General features: G+C 51.0%; 5 protein-coding genes across 5 annotated transcripts; 3 read left to right on the forward strand and 2 right to left on the reverse strand.

The window, feature by feature from the left end:
- Positions 1-66: 66 nt before the first annotated feature.
- Positions 67-1,017, reverse strand: J4E78_001339 (uncharacterized protein; the record flags this gene model as incomplete). The annotated part of the gene is made up of 2 exons (XM_049361998.1): positions 67-819; positions 871-1,017. The coding sequence occupies 2 exons, from the start codon at positions 1,015-1,017 to the stop codon at positions 67-69; spliced, it is 900 nt and encodes a 299-aa protein (XP_049227281.1).
- Positions 1,018-1,534: 517 nt separating this feature from the next.
- On the reverse strand, positions 1,535-1,978 carry J4E78_001340 (uncharacterized protein; the record flags this gene model as incomplete). The annotated part of the gene is made up of 3 exons (XM_049361999.1): positions 1,535-1,571; positions 1,625-1,755; positions 1,823-1,978. The coding sequence occupies 3 exons, from the start codon at positions 1,976-1,978 to the stop codon at positions 1,535-1,537; spliced, it is 324 nt and encodes a 107-aa protein (XP_049227282.1).
- Positions 1,979-5,878: 3,900 nt separating this feature from the next.
- J4E78_001341 (uncharacterized protein) lies at positions 5,879-7,681 on the forward strand (the record flags this gene model as incomplete). Its single annotated transcript, XM_049362000.1, has 3 exons — positions 5,879-5,949; positions 6,094-7,083; positions 7,132-7,681. 3 exons carry the CDS (start codon positions 5,879-5,881, stop codon positions 7,679-7,681), a joined length of 1,611 nt encoding a protein of 536 aa, XP_049227283.1.
- A 1,275-nt stretch (positions 7,682-8,956) lies between these two features.
- Positions 8,957-9,616, forward strand: GPX1 (glutathione peroxidase gpx1; the record flags this gene model as incomplete). The annotated part of the gene is made up of 3 exons (XM_049362001.1): positions 8,957-8,999; positions 9,072-9,337; positions 9,419-9,616. 3 exons carry the CDS (start codon positions 8,957-8,959, stop codon positions 9,614-9,616), a joined length of 507 nt encoding a protein of 168 aa, XP_049227284.1.
- A 5,947-nt stretch (positions 9,617-15,563) lies between these two features.
- J4E78_001343 (uncharacterized protein) lies at positions 15,564-17,645 on the forward strand (the record flags this gene model as incomplete). Its single annotated transcript, XM_049362002.1, has 8 exons — positions 15,564-15,570; positions 15,717-15,849; positions 15,897-16,054; positions 16,107-16,276; positions 16,332-16,540; positions 16,592-16,671; positions 16,722-17,403; positions 17,456-17,645. The coding sequence occupies 8 exons, from the start codon at positions 15,564-15,566 to the stop codon at positions 17,643-17,645; spliced, it is 1,629 nt and encodes a 542-aa protein (XP_049227285.1).
- Between the last annotated feature and the right edge of the window lie 1,836 nt (positions 17,646-19,481).

Below are 19,481 nucleotides of genomic sequence, written 5' to 3' on the forward strand. Positions count from 1 at the left end.
TGCAATGCGTATACGACTGTTCAAGGCTGATGGCTGCGACATGGATGGGCAGGATCGAGAGTCGCCCTAGAAACGAATCTTCGGCCCAACGAAGACGATCAGGAAGGCGACCACCCATAGCCCAGCGATCATGCCGTACAGCTTGATCCTGTCCCACCAACCCTTGCCTTCAGTCATCCGCCGCAGGGCACCCATCCTCCTGCTGGCAGCATCCATGTTCAACGTGTTCTTGTCTAGCCCTGCAAGTGCGCGATCCACTACGCCTTTGTCCCCTTCGAGCGTGTTCCCAAAGTGTATTGACTGCTCTTTCAATTGTCTTGCCATATCTAGCAAGTCCGTCGTGAGCTCTTCTTGTTCGTTGCGTTCGTGGGAGAGGAGCGCTTCTGTTTTCGCAAGCGAAGGGTTGGCTGTGCTTGAGGTAGATTTGGACGGAAACAAAGAGTTGCCGGATGCTGATTGAGTCCCTGCTGCGTTCGCCTCCGGCTTGCCTCTCCGGCGCAGTTCTGACGCGATGCCTTGTGCTGCATTCTGAAATGCTTCGTTGCCTTCTGTAGATGTCGACACATCGCGCCCGGCTTCCGTCTTTACTCTCGGTGCATACGAGGGAAACTGATCCGCGTCTTCTTCATCGGAGTCTACCGATCCCTCTGACTCCGTGTCATCTAGCTGATTAAGCTCGTATATCCGTTGGTTGAGTTGCTTTATGAGTTCGCGTTTCTGTTGTAGGTCGTTCTGTAGTTCGGCTTTCTTCGACTTGGAGGGTATCGTAGAGGCAGAGTGTTCGAGGCTGAGGAGTAGGGTGCGGGCATGTTCAATGTTCTATGATACCATCAGTGTATGCAATAGAATGTATAACTGTGTGAAGCTTACCGCGCTCACACGTGCGCGCTCGTAGGTGGACTTTCGCAACTGCGGTGACGGGTCGACCAGTACTAAACGGTCTAATCTGGACAACAAGCGATTTAGGTTGATGCTCGTGGTGTCGCCGAAGCCCGGAGAGCGAGTTCTTGTAGTCATCGTAAGGGTTGTGGTGGTGCGCTTCTAGGTGGATGCGGTTGAAAGCAGGCAAGAGTAATGAAGAGGTGACGTTGGCGGGGTAGGAACTGATACACGTTGTTTCTTAGGTCAAGGCGTGTGTATACAGCTTGTGTTTCTTCGAGGCTCTTGTTTCGTCAGGATAGTGTAGACTGGTAGCGCGTAGTTGGCGAAAGGTGTTGTTCATGTGAATTTACGTGTTCTCTCCGACGTCACCGACGCGAACACCAATCGTGACATGGTGGGTCACCCCGACACAAGCCTAAGCTTTTGCTAAGACAACATCACAACATCTGGTACAAGTCTCATGAGAACAATTGTTCATAATATGATACATCCTCTTGGTATAGTACAAGTCATGTGGTCGTCTAAAAACTGACCAATTCCATCGCTACGCTGTTTTTGCGCAAATGCGGCAATGCATGCTTCATCAAACTCCAGTCATCGCTATAACATGCTGAATGGATACACTCAAAGAAACAACAGAATGCTAATCAAGCTACTTCTGAGAAGGAGTAATGGGACCACGAGTGAAGCTGCAAATTGTTAGCAAGGTGTCATGGTTCATGGGAAAAGAGGCATGACGTACTTGTTCCAGAGAGTTCCAAGGAAACCTGGCTTTCCGTATGCGTCGTGGAATGACTGCCTGCGAGCCATGCTCTCTTCATCTTGACGACGCTTGAGGGCCTCTAGGTTGCCAAATCGCTGAGCTGCAGAAGACTGAGAGATGTTAGCAACTGTTGATTAAGGAGAATCCTAAGTATAAACCCAGAGAGGATGAACATACCCTACGACGGCCATCGTAATATGAAGAGCCAACTGAAGACTCAGAAGAACGACGGTCGGCCTCCTGCTTGGGTGCTTCGGGCATGGCTGGGGTGGTGTTGTCTCCAAAGACCTTGTGGTTCTGGGAAGAGTACTTCTGCTGGAATGGGGAAGGCATTGTGTGGTGGAGTTGGACTGATAGGGGTATTTGAGAAGGTTGGACTTGGTTGAACTTGTTGATTGAGGTTGACTGTATGTTTGAGCTGTGATACCGTCTTCTCAACGGACAGCAGCAGCTTCATATAGCCGTTGTTCAGCTGAATGTCTTCAAAGGTACGATCGCTCGTGGCCTGACCATTACGCAGACGATATATGATCGTACCAATCAGACGATGGTGGACTTCCCCCGCATTCCAAACGTGCAGCTTGGACCCTGATTTCTGTAACAATGACATGGAAAGAGCAGTTGCTGAACGCCAACCTGCTTACGAGCTCACTGATCAGAGCAAAGGGTCCTTATCCAGCGAATCAGGTCTTCATGATTCATACGCGTCATGTACGGCTCGGGGCTTCATGGGATGAACCCCCGCTATCATGTCCTCCACAACGTGACTTCGATCCAGGCTGACAGTCGTGGTCTCGAAGATAGTCTGGGAGATTCCAGAACCGGTTGGATTGTCGGCGGACCCTTGGGGGGCTGAGTCACGTGCTAGTACCATTCATAGTACATCGATCGCGCTAGCCTTTGGAAGTAGATCGGTCTTGTCCCGATCACTGCTTGATCCCGGGGTAAACTGGAACCATGACGGCGTGGTGGACGGTGTGTTTGAGAACAAGACCTAAAGCAGCCACGCGCGTTGCCCTGCTTCACGTCGAGCTCGACCAGCTCGACCAGACGGCTAACTCCGTTCAGCTGCAGAGCGCTGAAGCTGCCAAACCCTTATCGCCAGGTAGTACCTTGACATCTTGTGCATACTCCGGAGTACCGTATCGACCAGGTCATCGTTGTTTCTTTTTCTGCGAACGCTGTTGATGTCATCAGAGGACGTTGCTCGAACTACTCACCTTGCTTTGTGTTGCGTTCCACGGACCCTGTAAATCGTCCAGTTCACGGTCAACGGGCAGACGCGATCAAATCTCGCCCGGGCAGAGTCACTTGTATGACGTCAATGGCTTACTTGATGGCTGACTAAACACGACGCGTTACCCGATTAGATAAGCGAAGCTGGAAGAAAATGTCTTCCGCTCTTGCACTGCAGAACTTCTCCTCACCTACCAAGGTCACTCGCCTCTCCGATGCAGGCATCCACCAATCTTTTCGCGACACCGATGGCGACCGGCGCATCTTGAGTCAAAGGAACCGAGGTAGAAGCGACACGCGTCCTGAGCCGTGTCTTTAGAGTTTGAGGCTCCCCGCCGTTGGGTATCAGACTGGTTCTTACAGGTGAAGATTGGCAGGTACTGATGCAGATCTCTCGGCCACAGAAGAGCCGGGCCGATGAGAGAAAATCTCCCTCGTATCCAAGCTGTCCGAGTTTTGTCGCACAACACTCTCCTTTTCAATGCAGCCGCACACACATACACTCACACATGGCGCAAACTCAGTGCGTGTCATCGACTGCACTGCCTTGCCTCGACGTCCGCCTTGCCGTCGCCGGCCGAGGACCCTGACAACTGACAGGTCCACGAGGACGCCACCATGTACCTAGGTACCAAAGGTATGTTACATTCGTCCTTTGCCTCCCCCTTTCCTGATGATACCACAATTTTCAAAGCATAGTTCATCTTAGTCTTCGGACAGTGAGGAACGAAATCAGCAATGTCTTTCGCTCCTATCTGACACAAAAAACCCACAATTATTCACGTCTACCTTCTGGTCGAACACTTTCTAACAATGAATAGACTTTGCAGTATTCCCGCATCGCAGTGAGCATGCGCCACCAAGTAGGCCACAACCTGAGGCGCCTGCCAGACAACCGTCACCGGGTAAGCGATGTGTGGCCTGGTAACGTCTCAAGGCTAAATGCTGTGCGTGGTTTCTCAAAGCAGCCGCCGACGATGCCTGTGCCACAGCGCACGCTTGATAAGGCAATCTCAGTGGGATTGTATCACTGTGATGTATGCAGGTGCCGCCATGTCTGTCGTGAAGCGATGTCAGATCCGATTCAGAAGTCCGATTCAGAAGCAGCTCCCATCGCCGCATGTGTGCGCGCGCGCATCTCCTTCTCCTATGAATAAATAAGATTTCAAGGGGACAGTCAGTGCGGAACGTTGCGGGTGAGCCGGCTGAAGGGAGGGAGGGACACCGTTGTCCCATACACCACATGTTATCAATCAAACGCTATTGCTATTGCGCGTTCGCCGGGAGGTGCGCAACGCTCAGCCTCTCCATTTGCATTGTTGCCATGATTTGAGAGGATTATCCCCGGGGTAAAGTTTATTCATGTTGATCGCGGGACTACACGAGAATCACAACGATCTTGTGTACCTCCGGTGCAACAGGCCCTGATTTTGCAGGTTTGGCGGCGTTATCGAGCCGCCATCCGGCCTCGCGGTTGGTGGTTGGCAGCGGCGATCGCTTCCCACTATGCAAGCCCGGCAATCCCCCGGCAACAATTCAGTTTAGATTCCCACAATTCGTACCCATGAGCGACATCGATATTTCGCCGACTCGGAACGCTGTCCTTCCAATGTAAGTCGCGAGACGTGCAGGATAACTGGAGAACCGAGCGCCGTCTCTGTGACGTTAGCGTTTGACACAAATTGATAAGAAAGCCGCCTTCCCAGCCCGACCGCCGAAGGATTTTGGCCCATTGGTTTTTGTACCGCCGAAGCACCGCAACAAGATTTTACTCGTGGGATATGCTTGTGGGGCTGTCTCCTATGCGTTGGCAATCGAACTAAGCCACCAACCGGTCAGCACGCACGCCCTCCCACACATTATTGTCCCGCTCGTTTCCTCCCTCTCTTCTCAACTCAACATCACACACCTACCTACACACGACATCAGCAATCGCCTCTGCAAACCAGCACATTCGAGCGATTTTTCTGGCATAATTTGCTAGCAACGACCATCAAAGACGACACTCTCAAACAAGAGCCCTTGCTCAGGATGACAATTCGGAGCCCAGACGGAGCCCTATCCAGGTACTTACTGCCCAACGGTTCCCCCCCAACTCATGTTCTGCTTTACGCGTTTCTTACCTTTGACTACGACATCCTGTGTTGCTAGACTCATGTATTTCTTTCCTACTGTTTGTTTTTGTTTGCCGCCATTACAGCCCGCATGGATGCCCAAAGGATGCCACAGGATACCTTCCACTGGATGTGCCTCCCCGGTACAGGATCTCCACTTGGCCACTTTTCTTCAGTAACCCAATGCCGGATGCTTCCCAGGACAGCCTTGGATTCGAGAGACGTAGCGCACTGCCCTTGCAGTGTTTGTAGACACGACAACCACGAGGCCTCGCTGCCCCGACTTCAAAGCTATCATGCAGAGCTCTTGAATCGGCGGTCAACAGTCACGAGTGGATCCTCGCGCTAGTCACATGCACTACGACGCACTATCTGGAAGATGACCAACAACAACGGTATGCAACCCTGCACCGCCCCCAGGACAACGTAGGCAACTCTCAGCAATGTCGTTCATTTATGTTATGTTCGACTGCGCTCAGCGACACACGACTGGTAGTATCAATGTACGCAATCCACACCTACGGAGCCCACAAGGATGAAGCCATTATGGACCTGCCTTCAGCACCTCAAGCCACATGGACTTCTTATGGACCCTGCCACGGTTTTCCACTGGACGCTAACGAGGACCACCATGGTCATGGACTGATTTGGAAACATTTGGAGATACGAAGTACGTACTGTAGGCTGAAGCTTCAGCCTATCCACATCGACCTATTGATCCGAAACTAACTTGATTGTTGTTGAAGGAGCCTAAGATGTTCTGGATGATTTGCTCCGCTTTCATCTTTCCTGGCCTCATTGGACGTTACTGGACCTGACTGGATCATATACTGGATCACCAACTTCTCGCCAAAGGACTTGTGGATGTTTCAGCTCACCCACAATGCCCTCCCTACCTCTCCAGGAACCAGGTCGCTACCTCGCAGGCCATCCCAATCTTACTGGCTTCCTAAGGTGCGTGCTAACCACTGACGCCTCTGCGCTGCTTTGACTGACCTCTCTATAGGCATCCTCGGACATACTAACATGGCGTTTTCCTTTGTACATCTTCACGAACATGTTAGGTTTGCGCGTTTGGATACTAACTTTGGTGTCCAGCGACTCTTTCTTCGACTCACCACCGGAGAGTGCTTTCTACATCTCAAACATCACTGAGTGGAGGAAGGAAATCCCAGCCCCGGTCGTTTCCGCACCGGACTTTCCTTTCTCTTCAGACTTCCAGGACATGCACACAGCAGAATTCTTTGAAATCAAGGATACTGCTTCGGAGTGCAGCATGGACAGCGCATACCAGAGCCAGAGCGGCGCCAGCCGGCGCGGAGCCCAGAAGCCGGAGCTACACCACCAGGATAGCCGGATCAGCAGCCAGTTTGTTGGCAGCGACATCTACTCGCCGACAATGAGCTCGGAGAACTACAGCACATTCCCGGAGACCCTGGACATGAGCCACATGCAACCAGCCACATCCGGATCATGGAATGCCACAGAGGGACCCCTCACATATGCTAATTACTCTACAGCTCAGGACTACACACACTACTCGCCAGCGAACATGCCTCGCTTCGCACCGTCCACCATCGCCGACTCACCACAGTGGGCTACATCCGAGACCAACTTCCAGAACAACCCCTTCACCTTCACATCATGGCCAACAAACGACACCATGTTCAACTCGCCTCAGCGCAACTGGCACAGCGCCTCCTACGATGCCTCAGAGCGTCCCGCCACTCTACGCAACTCTTCATCATACTCTCTCCAAGAAGAGTCACGGCGAGCTTCAGCTCAAGATGCTGGCTTCGGCGCATTCGTCGGCACACCGACCAGCACCGCCAGCGTCCACTTCCCTCAGACAGTCAATGTTCTTGAGGACACCAAGCCCGCGTCTGTCGCCCACTCAGTGGAAGACAACGAGGACAGCCTCTCCCAGTCCGAGGCAGCTGAGACCAAGCTCGAAGAGGAGCGCACCAAGGTCGCCCGCAGCCACCCTCTCTACCAGCAGACACCAGACAAGGATGGAAAGTATCACTGCCCTGAAGAGGGCAAGGCCGGATGCACCCACAAGCCCACCGCTTTGAAGTGCAACTACGAGTATGTATCATTCTTGCACAACCCAACATGCACTAACACCTTCAACAGCAAGTACGTTGACTCTCACCTCAAGCCTTTCCGCTGCAACAAGAAGACCTGCGTCGGTGTGCAGTTCTCCTCTACTGCATGCCTCCTCCGTCACGAACGTGAGGCGCACGGTATGCACGGTCACGGCGCGAGGCCGCACCTTTGCCACTTCCGCGACTGTGAGCGCGCTGTGCCAGGTCACGGCTTCCCTCGTCGCTACAACCTCTTCGACCACATGAAGAGAGTACACCAGTACGATGGGCCCACTACTGAGCCATCGCCGCCTGTCCAAGGACAGGCTCCTCGCAAGTCAGCGTCTCGCAAGCGCAAGGCGTCGGCTGAGGAGACTGGTGAGAAGCGCGTCAAGGTTGTCAAGCTCACTGCCGAGCAACAACGCCAGCAGCGTCGCGAGGCCCTCACCAAGGAGTTCTTGAGCAAGAAGCAGCACATCATTGATGTTCTGACCAATCTCAGTGCCCCCAACGAGCTCGGCGACGACATCCAGTTGACGAAGGAGGTCGTTGGCCTTCACGACATCTGCACTCAGTACCGAGATGTCTTCGGCGGCTGAATGAAGCACACGTCTGGTAGACTCCGTCTGCAGAGACAACCGCCAGCAGGTTTGTCATCACAAAGCCGGACCCCTACCCTTGTTTTTTCAATGCATACACATCGCGTTTGATTTTCTGCGTTCTCCGAAAGCCGGATGGATTCCCGCATGCCTCGCGGATGAAGGACCATGACTTCCCACAAGTCTCGGATGGATGCCACTTGCCCTGGATGGCCACAAATCTCCGGAGAAAACCCAGGATACAGAGCCAAGGACATGTCCCAGCCGTGGACTCGGATGCCAAAGGATAGCTAGTCAGCTCTTGGAGCGACAGCAACCCCGCTGAGGGGGAGAAGGACTGAGGTCTACTCATTGCACTATGCATGGCATGAGTTGGTTGATGTATCAGATTGATCTAATGTTAACGGAGGAGTGTAATTAGTACAGTTGTATTTCTTTTGCTAGTTGTCAGTACTCGGAAGGATGACCATGGAGAAGAGGTCGGTCTTGTATAGCCATCATTACCCGCCGCGCGGACGTTGGTGGCTGGAGGAGAGATTGTTCTTGCTTTTGTACGTAGTTTTGCTATTTATATTGTTGTTGTTTTATCAAAATCACTCTTCATGTGCATGTGTGTGTGTGTGTGTGTGTGTGTGTGACCTTTGGTGTCGTTGATGGCAATAGAGTGCCTGAGCTGCTACGTCGTGGGCGCCCTCCCCAACTCCGGCATACTTCGGCAGCCCCTCATGCTTCCAAATACCTTCTACTCATCTAAAGAAGCCCATCGCGAGAAGTCCCAAATGTAGCAAGCAATCACCGAAGTCGTCAACGGCGCCCCACCGCCAGGTGCATTTTCGTCCGTAGTACGCAGTGGGTGGAACAAGCCGAGGTTGTATCTGACCTGTCAGGCCCGATGGCCAGAGCCAAAGATCGGGTCTCCATCAGGGTCTTATTGCGTAAGCCCAAACCGCCAGTCAAACAGTCGTGCCTGGCTAGACCGAATATTCGAGTAAGCAAAACACGGTCAACGGAGTTCCGCGTTTGCGTAGGATTTTAGGATTACGATTACGATCACATGCCATGATTCGATTGGGAGGGGCGACAAGCCGCACAGCCCCGCGTATCGCGACGAACTTCAGACCTGTTTTGCGACACGACTTAAAGCTCCGAAGCCTTACCACCACTTTTGCACCTTGCGCTTATACTACTTCTACACGCTCCTATATACCTGTTTTCGAGAAGAAGACTGTCTACGTAAAGAAAGAAGTACCAGGACGAACAGCACACTACACAACCATGGCCTCCGCAACGAGCTTCTTCGACTTCAAGCCCAAGGACAGTACGTCACACCTCTCTTTCCTCTCCCTCCCGCCCATCTCTCTTCGCAACAGCAACTAACACCCCCACGCAGAAAAGGGCACCCCCTACGACCTCTCCAAGCTCAACGGCAAAGTCGTCCTCGTTGTAAACACAGCCTCAAAATGCGGCTTCACCCCCCAATTCGAGGGCCTCGAGAAGCTCTACAAGGACGTCAAGGCCAAACACCCCAACGACTTTGAAATCATCGGCTTCCCGTGCAATCAGTTCGGAGGCCAGGACCCAGGCTCCAACGACGAGATTCAGGAGTTTTGCCAGTTGAACTACGGTGTTAGCTTCCCCGTGCTGGGAAAGATTGATGTAAGCAACGAAACGAACGAAACCACGGCTTATGCGATACAACGAACACACGCTAATTTACTTTCTTTCTGTTGCGCATAGGTCAACGGCGCATCCGCAGACCCCGCCTTCGAATGGCTCAAGAACGAGAAGCCTGGTCTCATGGGCCTTAAGCGTGTCAAGTGGAACTTTGAGAAGTTCCTTGTTGGCAAGGATGGAAAGGTCAAGGGCAGGTGGGCGAGCACTAAGAAGCCTGAGGATCTTAAGGCGGATATCGAGAAGGAGTTGGCTGGTAAATAAGCGCTGGATGATGGCGCGGCACATACAAGGACGGAGAGGTTTGATGCTGGGAAGGAGGGATATATGATGGAGTATTGATACCACTTGCATTGAATGGAATTGATGGCACTATGAATGGAGCGGCTGCGCGTAATTGTGGCCGGGCAAATAGCACGGTGCTCGGTGATGGCATTCTGCTGACCATAGGAAGGGCTGGAGTATACACCGAGTGTACTTCTTGCGTGCTCGTCGCATCACTGAAAAGACGTATCGAGCGCCAGCACCATACAAAGAGGACATTCTGAAAGCCATGATATCGACATGTACGAGCACGGTGCTGCAGCCGCTGACCGCACTCTAATTTTCCAAAACACACTTTTGCAAGCGCATGGGCGATACTTGCTGTTCTCCAGATGTCGCTAGCGGGTCTCGGCTGTAGGTATAAAACATCGCCAATCGACCTCCTCACTCACTTCCTTCATACCTTTCCACAAAAACTTTTTTTTACCAAAACAAAACATCAAAGGAAACATGTCGGTTCCTCCCTCTGGTTTCTTAATCACTGCATCGAAATCGGTGGTTCAAGACGACATGTCTGCGTCTCTGGCAAAGAAGCTGTTACCAACAATAATAAGTCGCAAGACATGTGTCGGTCTCGTCTGCATATATACCTTCGAAGATTCCCAAAACCGCGATTCTGCAATCTTATGAGTAGAGTGCCAGCCGACGGCACTTTCCAAAACAAAAGCAAGACTTGCTCTCATTCATGCGAGATCCAAAAACACAGAAATTGATTCGATGTTCTCGCTGTCCTTCCTCCTTTCCGATGCACTCATCTGCGCAAACTAGACTACTACTCGTTTATGTTTGGTCGTAGCCTAGGGAGCTAGATAATATATGGATAGTGTCTTCTAGACCTTTATTTCTTATTCTATGTTTTAGTATTAATAGTATTATGTACTTCGTATAGCTTATTGTTTGTATTGGATCGTGATCTGAGGAGCTAGATGGTGTGTAAATGATGTCTTCTACACCTTTATTCCTTCTTCTACAACCCCAACACCTTTTCAAAAGTTTATTCTTAAAGTTGCTACACTTGAGGACATGGGTGTGAGCACCCTCCGCTCGCGCGAGAGAACACCAAAACATGATACCTACACATGCACGATCAGACTGGCGACTCTCTGTCTTATCCAAATCAGAACACATTCCTATCTATGACTTCGGTTGTTTCAAAAAGTCCGCGGCCACACTCTTTCATGAGTTTTTCCTCGGTCCTGCACTTAGCAAGAGCGTGCATTCTACTGAGTTCAAGAATTCGCGTTCTAGACAGCAATGCTGCTACAAAACAACGTAAACCACTGCTCATGGAAGCAAGACCTTCGGCACTTCGCTACCCTCCTATACCAGAAAGAAATCGCAAACGTGTTGATGTGTCTTTGTCTGCGTCCCGCTCACTATAAAAGATGTGCGACTTCCCGCATAGTTCCTCCTAATCTATTACACAAAACTTCTGGTACTCTATTACAAAAAAACGATCGTGAGGCGTCAGATGGGCTTGTCGGTGCGTTGGTCCCTCCAAAACTTTTCCCAGGTTCCCTTATGCAACGAAAAAGAAGCCCCTTCCATCCTTTCCAGGATGCCGATGTCAAAATCGCCGAAAGTTCCAAAACAGCAACACTAAGGACTATTTTATGGGCGTTCTCTGAGTTGAAAGCAAGATGAGGAGCCCTCATGAAGCGGATGCACTGGCAGCCAAAGCGCATACCTTCAGTATCATGTGTCCACCAAAGACCACAACTGCGCAGATTTCCTTCGCCCAAATCAACACCAGCCTCTATATTTACCTTCACGCCTTACCCAGTTTCTGTGATGTACCGTCATTGCTCTTGGGAGGAAAACTGAAAATCAGAGGCTCAGCACGTATGTGTGGTGGGCTGGTCTACTGTTACGATTGCTGGGCCGGGGGCGCGGTGGTAACTATGCAGACGCCGGCGATCGACACCTTTCAAAAAGTTACCCGATTAGGAAAGTGCTCACCCACCAAAATCAAGAGAATGATGGTATATGAAAGCTGTTCTGGAGCACATGGAAGGTACTATACCAGAGACGAGTGGGTTGAAAATCGCAACGATCGCTCGTATGTGATCTTTTCCGCTGCCTGGCAATATAAACCTACCACAACCTGCTGTGTCTTCCCCCTTAATGTACACCTACCACCAGTTTTTCCAAATTACCGTATCACCTTATTATGTGGCGACTGCGGTCCTCCGCAGCGCTTCATCTCTACAAAAGCAACCTCCCACATTCCATGTCTGCCCTGGCGTTCGGGAGCAACAAAACATCCGCGAGAACAGATCATGTGTCTCCGTGACTACAACAAATATGGATTCACCGCCGTGATGTCTTCCTCGCCTCCACGAGCGTATAAATACCTGCTTCCCTCCTCCTGTCCTCACGCGTATCAACTAAAACACACCTTGGGTTCCTCGATTCTAAAAAGAAAATGGAGCTCGCCATGGTGTGAGTGCCTTTCTGGAACTACCTACGAAACGAAAATGCCTGAGATCAGCTACGTATGAAGATTTGGTGCAACTGCGTCCGTATTTGTCACTAAGACACCGTCACCGTGCAGGAACCTTCCACAATAGAGTTAATAGACAACGTATGTCTCTGTCTCGGATTGCAGGCAACATCAAAAGCCGCATTATTCCGTTGCATGCTTCGTGTGGAGTGACTTCCTCAAACAAGACATGATAACTTCAAAAGTGCTTCTTCTTTTCCCATGTCTCCTGCGTTCTTTCTTTTGGTCAGAACATCAGAACAGCTACTGAAAGCTGCAATAATTGTGCTCATGGCTTGTCCGGGTTGTCTTCTCGACATGATCCACTTCTACTCTTAAACCATGTGTCACGAGCTCACTCACACCATTTCATGTGCTAGATTTTGAGGTGGAGCGTAGTATAAATATCTACGCCAGCACATTATCTCTTGTGCTGTGCCTATTGTTTCTCTTCGCATTCCCATAAAAGAGATACCAAAAATCGCCATGTGTTCTTCGTCCTCCCTCGTTGTATTAAAAAGCCAAGCCGTTCGGAAAATGGAATGAGGAATCCTTACCTTAAAATCACCACGATACATCTCTCATCCAAAATCACTAAAGCAGTTGGCCATGAGTAGCAGTACCAACACTCGCGCAACATATTTAGCGCGAAACCAAGTCTACATAAATTTCGGGAATCTTTCTCTCTCCATCGCTATTACCCGAACTTTCCAAACAAAAACGAAATACAAGAGGTCCTATGTGTGCTGGAGTTCGGGTTAAACTTTACCTCCAACCGAAAGAATGAAAGGTCGCCAACGACGAATACTATGGGTGCTGTCGAGCGGGCTGTGATTCAACGGAACGAGAAGTGGCGATGATGATCACCGCCATCACCATTGATGACAGCATTCAAATGGACGGGCTATAGGTTTAAGCAGAGCCAGACATGCGACAGGTTTGTATGGATGCAAAGAAAACAGGAAGTATGACGAGAACTGACAGAGGGTAATGCAGGGTCAACAAGAATGTGACTGATCTAACAAACAGCGTGCCACATCATACCATCATTCGCAAGTCGCACTTCGACCACACGTATAGCTTCTCTTCATCAAGATCTTGCCAGCACAGCCTCGAGTCACCAACATCTGGCGTCGTCATAGAAAGGTCGACAGCTAGTATATATTCTGCTCTTTGGCACTTTTTCTTCTCCTCAACACACATTCCAGCTTCGCAAAGTAGCAACACTCACATTACCCTAACAAACTACTATCTAAGTCAATTAACAATGGCGAAGAAATCGAAAAAAAGACCAAGTCGGCAACACATATTAGACGGCGCCTTCGCAGCCAGTCCTCATGCTACTTCAGAAGGCCCATGGACACACCATTATGAGGACACAAATGGGCGCACATCCACGGCACAGTACTGGCTGCCAGGCCAAGATCCCCCAACGGGCGATATGCCACGCCACCCCAAAAAAGGATACAAGGCAGGCCGTGAGCGGGCTGAGAAGGCCGGCTGGGACCAACGTGGTATGAGAGAAGGATTCCCCATGGGGCATTTCCAGGGTTTTCATGATGCATATGATGACGTGGAAATGGGAGGGCAAGCTTATGCGAGGGGGTTTCAACGGGGAATGCCCGTTGGAGGAATGTTTGGGTATGATGATGGGTACGAGGACTATGCTCCTGGTGGGTATTTTGATGACTATGATGGAGGATTCGATGGGTATGGCGGATATGGCGGGTATGATGAAGGTTACGGTGGATATGGGGGAGGGTTTGACGGTGGATACGGAGGATACGATGGCGGATATGATGGATACGATGGGTATGGCGGGTACGATGATGGATACGGTGGGTACGGTGGTGGGTACGATGACGGATACGGAGGAGGATATGGCGGAGGATACGGTGGTTATGGCGGAGGATTTGGAGGCTATGGGTTTTACTAGGCATCTCGAAAAGCTCTAGCGCCCGAAGGCGATGGGTGCTTTATGTCGAAATTCGAATGACTCCTCCAGTTTGATACGACGTTATTGTCTGACAGTAGTCTCTCCAACTTGCTGTTTCTCCCCCACGTAGGGTTGCTTTGCTGAAATAGTTTCCGATCAAGAATGCTACCACCCAACGGTCATATCTGCAAAAAAGAACTTTCTGTACGTGAGCTGCTAACCTGACTGAATTAGTCAAGATGTGAGAATATTCGACTGCTGGTGTTTGCAGCGCATTCGGCCGAATGATAGGCTTTGCAAAGTCGCAACCTCGTGTACTTGCTCACGCTATGCAACCGGATCTCTTAATGCATCAACGCATGACTTGGTTCCATCGTCAAAACAACAATAAGCCATGAGATACCGGTGCACATATTCCAACCGGGCAATATCGATATCTTGAGGGCGTGCATCTCCCATTTCGATTATCGATTGCCACTTCGTGGCCCTACCGCGTCAACGGTGGCAATCTCCCGAACCAGGTGTATAGAGCGTGCCGTGCCGTGCCACCACATAAAATGCGGTATTCGAAGCCGTGATGCCGATCATGGCAACAAGCACGGTGGTAGTGTGGCAGGTGCGACATGCCAATAACTCGGGGCCTCGCGTTCAGCCTCGTTATCGTGCTAGTGCTCGGCTATACAGCAAGAATAGACATCGAGGTGCTTTTTGTCAAGATTGAGAGATGCGGAGACCGTGAGGCGCTGCTTGGCCGAGCTACAGCATTTGGCGAAGTGTTGATCAAAGATAGGAGGGGCACGAGCGAGGGACTGGCACGCAAGCATAAGCTTCGTAACTGGCGATCAGAGATAAGAGAACGCATGTTAAGGTAGTGTCAGGGTCTTGCGCAAGCGTTGGTGTTGCGTGCGGTTACAATGCGAGAAGACCGCAGTGTCAGGAGGAAGAGCAGCCAAAGAAAGCATTAGCGTTACCGCTTCAAGCCTAGACATCATCTGCACGCGGGAAGGGCCCACAGATCATCGTAGCTCCTTGTTCACGACATCAACTCGTGCGCCACGCTGTAATCGCACACCCAGCTCAAGTATTGAGTGATGGAGAACAGTATAGCGCTCTTCTCGTGTCTAGATCTAATGATGCCGACGACACTGACTACACTCTCGTGGTGTACCGCCGCAGAACCCCCTTGACTTTCTTTTTCTTCGCTTTTCTCAACTCAACTCAACGTGCAATCTTCGATGGCCCAACTCTCCTTAACTTCCTTTCCCAGGATGGTGGATCCTGGCTCGATTAGAGGAGTCACTACATACTGATCCGCATGCTTGGGAGTCAGCCACAACAGTCCCTGCGCCTGTCCTTCGTTTTGCGAGATACGCAGGATCTATCACATGGCCCATGCCTCATCAAACGATCGGTTCTGTTCTCATACGTCAACAACAATGTTTGATCGCTCTCTCCTTAAAGCATTCGAGATGCCTCGTCATCCGCGGAAGCAGGCTGGTCGAGTTTCCTTCCCAAGATGTATTCTCTCTTTGTCACTCGTTCATTTCTTTTCGTCGGCTGTTTGATACACAGCATACGTGCCACTCCTTTAGCCAACGTAACTCTGCCTTCACACATTCCAGTTCCTAGCCCGACCGGCGTACCACCATATGACACGATACCCTCAAACAATAAGACCGAAAGATGGGACAGCCCAGAATACACATGGATCTTCCAGTATCCCCTACCAGTACCTGCTGTGAAGGAGGCCAAATTGTAAGTACTCATCATGTTGGAAGTGGCCGAATGCTGACAGTGGGTAGCACCTACATCAATGAGACTACCGGTGCCGTTATCGACTACTACGAGGTGGAAGTCAAGGCTGCCACACAACAAATATACCCCAATCTACCAGCCACTACTCTATACACATATGATGGGTCGTCACCGGGACCGACATTTATGATGCGAAAAGGGCGAGGTAGGTCTCGGCTTACTTCTGTCTATGAAGTCAAAGCTGATTCAGTTATCAGAGGCAGTAGTGCGATACACAAACACCAGTCCAACAAACTCATCAGTCCATGTTCACGGCCAGTACAACCGTGCTCCGTTCGATGGCTGGGCCGCAGACTACGCATTCCCTGGTCAATACAAAGACTACTACTATCCGAACGCACAGAACGCTCGAACTATCTGGTACCATGTCAGTCTCCATTGATCTCTTTCTATCTTGTAAACCACATGTTGACTTTTAACAGGACCATACTGAGCGCCAGACCGGCGAAAATGTAGACAGGGGCCTCTCTGGCTTTTACATCATAACGGACGAAGACGAAAAAGCCCTCGGATTGCCAACCGGTGACCACGATATCCCGTTATCCTTGAGCGCGAAGACATACAATCCTGATGGCTCGCTACTTTTCGATACGAACAACAACACTGGACTGTGGGGTGATGTGATTCATGTGTATGTGTACATTACTCTGGATAGTTAATTCTTGAGCTGACCCAGAAACAGAAATGGTCAACCATGGCCGTACATGAATGTTGAGCCACGCAAATATCGCTTCCGCATCCTTGACGGTACTATCAGCCGTTGTAAGTCACCCCACAAATCCCCCAGTTGCAATCTTACTAACGGCATCTAGCCTTTGTCCTATACTTGCAAGACGATACGACTGAAGAGACCGTGGACTTCACCATGATCGGTTCGGATGGAGGACTTTTCTCCCACCCCGTGAACACATCGAACTTTGCTATCTCCGAAGGTGAACGCTACGAGATCGTCGTCGACTTCGCCGACTTCCAAGGCAAGAACATCACAATGCTCAACGAGCGCGGAATGGTAGGAAACCTCGACTTCGCCGCAACTGATCGCGTCATGCGCTTCGTAGTCGGCGACACCGTGACAGACTGCACCAACAACTACCCCATACCATCCGAGCTTCGCTACATCCCTCCACCTCCGGAGACGAACATCACCAAGAGCTTCAAATTCTCGCGAATCGACGGCGAGTGGCTCGTCAACGGTGTAGGCTGGGAAGACATCGAGAACCGCATCTTGACAAGACCTGTCCTGGGCGCGGACGAGATCTGGGAGTTGAGACACGGAGGTGGAAATGCCTCGCACCCTGTTCACATCCACCTGGTCGACTTCCAGGTGCTGTCTCGTACGGGGAATCGTAACGAGGTGATGCCATATGAAGCAGCGGGTACGAAGGACGTTGTGTGGATCGCTCCTGGTGAAGTCGTCAGGGTTGTGGCTCGCTACGCACCGTGGGCAGGTGTTTACATGTTTCATTGTCACAACCTCGTCCACGAAGACCACGAGTAAGTTTTCTCGGATACTGTAGTCACGAAGTTTCATACTAACAACACGCAGCATGATGGTGGCATTCAATGTCACGAACCTTGAGAAATGGGGCTACGACAACTCCACCATGTTCATCGATCCCATGGAGCCCAAGTTCCGACCGAAGAACGTTGATGACGCGGACTACACAGAAGAGGCTATACGAGACAAGCTGGACTGGTTCTACAGTCTCAACGCCTACGAAGAGCGCTCTGAGTGAGGAGACGTGGTTACATATCGCCAAGCCTTCCTCGTTGTCCAATCTTCTTCTTCCGTACATACCAATACCATCTATTTCTCTCATCTTCCGTGGCACTGAGACCTCCACAGTGGAGTGGTGTTTGAAACTAAACATCTGACGCGTGACAAAACAATCCACCGATGCACACGTGTATGGAATGTGATCTTTGTTTTCGTTGAGTCCTCTACACGCATGCTCGCCAATCGGATTCGAGAAGGGCAAGAAACCTACCATTCAGCCAAACCTTCACCAACATCTTGGCCTTGACTAGTGGTTCACACAGTACCACCCTCACGTACGACAATAATTTCCCAGCCCCAGCTTACCATCACATGGAACTCTGTACAAGAGCGTACACGTTGACTGCCGAGCGGACCATCGGCCATTTGCATTAGCGACCGCTTATCTGCAACCCTCAACTGCAGGGTCCAGCATACCTATCAGCGCAGGTCGAACAGCCTGCCGCAAGGCTTCATTACGGACCGACGAGAACCAAAACGCCTCAGCCAGCGGGGAGACGGTAAAATCTGCTCACTTGCCAGAAGGGGAAAATGAGACAGACGGGATCTTCAGTGTCAGATTGGCTGTCAATCAGGATCACTGGTCTCACGTTTGACCAGCTATCCCCAGCGTCTACATGCTTCAGCCTTGAAAGAACGCGCAAGGTAATTCCTCGTTATTTGACGTCCAGCATTGCCCGCAAGGCCACCCCAGATCGTCAGCGGCCGGCTGTTGTCAAACGAGTCGCGGGGTCCAGGGCCATGAGTCAAGGCGCGAACTTAGACTGTCAGTGTCGTGTCGGGCTCATGTCGAGAGTTTAGAATATAGCCGTATGTTTGTCTCAGAATTGTTTGTAACACAATTCCGCCGGTCGTCCCTCATCCACCCGTTGGAGAAACGATAAGATTGCGCGAAAGTGGGATGAGGATGGTTCATCCGTCGTGTGCCCCTCGCAATGAGGGGGGTCCACATGTGGCCCATGTTGCAACGTCGCCTCGTCGATCGATTCGAAACATGTCCGAGCTGCTGTGCTGTGCTCTACATACGGTACACCACGGCCGTTGGAAGATGTGTTATCCGTGCCGAGGACATGGTCCACCTATGCATGTCACATGCCGTCGTATCAGTATCTCGTAGTGGAGCCAGACACGAAATCGCGATGAGGGACCTAACCGTGTCTTTGCAACTTCCTCTTACAGTTGCGGAACACGTTCCGCCATTGACAGTCACGCAATCGACTCTCTCACAATCCTTCCAGCCCACAACGCCCACAATTAACTTCCCACAGTCTCACTCTACAGCTCTCTCTCATCGCGATCCCATCGGCAAGGCTGTTCTCGGCCGTTTCTCGTTGGTGACGTGGGCTGATATCATGGAGGCCGTCGTAATGCAAGTGGTCGCTGGTCGCACTAACCGGCGACTACGAGCGACCTCGGCCCGACTCAGGCGGTTCGCAATACAAGCTTCGCGGTGTTGAGCGCCGTGTGGAAAGTGCCGGGTAACGCGGCGTTGCGCTCCTCGTCATTCCGGGTGGGAATGATCGAATCGGAAGTTGCCGCCGACACTCGCTCGCTGCCTTTTGGTAGGATCTATCATTGAGGCATTTGTAGGCGAGGTGATGGGATGAATAAGGCCGGATCGACTTGCTTGCGAATGCAGACGTCGGTAGTTGATTCGTGTAGATAGTCATTTGGTTTGAAACACGCGATGCTCTTCGTTAGTGATCAAAGTGAGGATGTGCAATAGAGAGATTGGTTGATTGAAGTGACTAGGCAATTTGTGCCTGCCTTGTATGAATTGTGTTTGTGTCTACTA

This window comes from Alternaria triticimaculans (assembly GCF_023758025.1).
Source record: "Alternaria triticimaculans strain BMP 0046 chromosome Unknown scaffold_1, whole genome shotgun sequence".
NCBI lineage: Eukaryota > Fungi > Ascomycota > Dothideomycetes > Pleosporales > Pleosporaceae > Alternaria > Alternaria triticimaculans.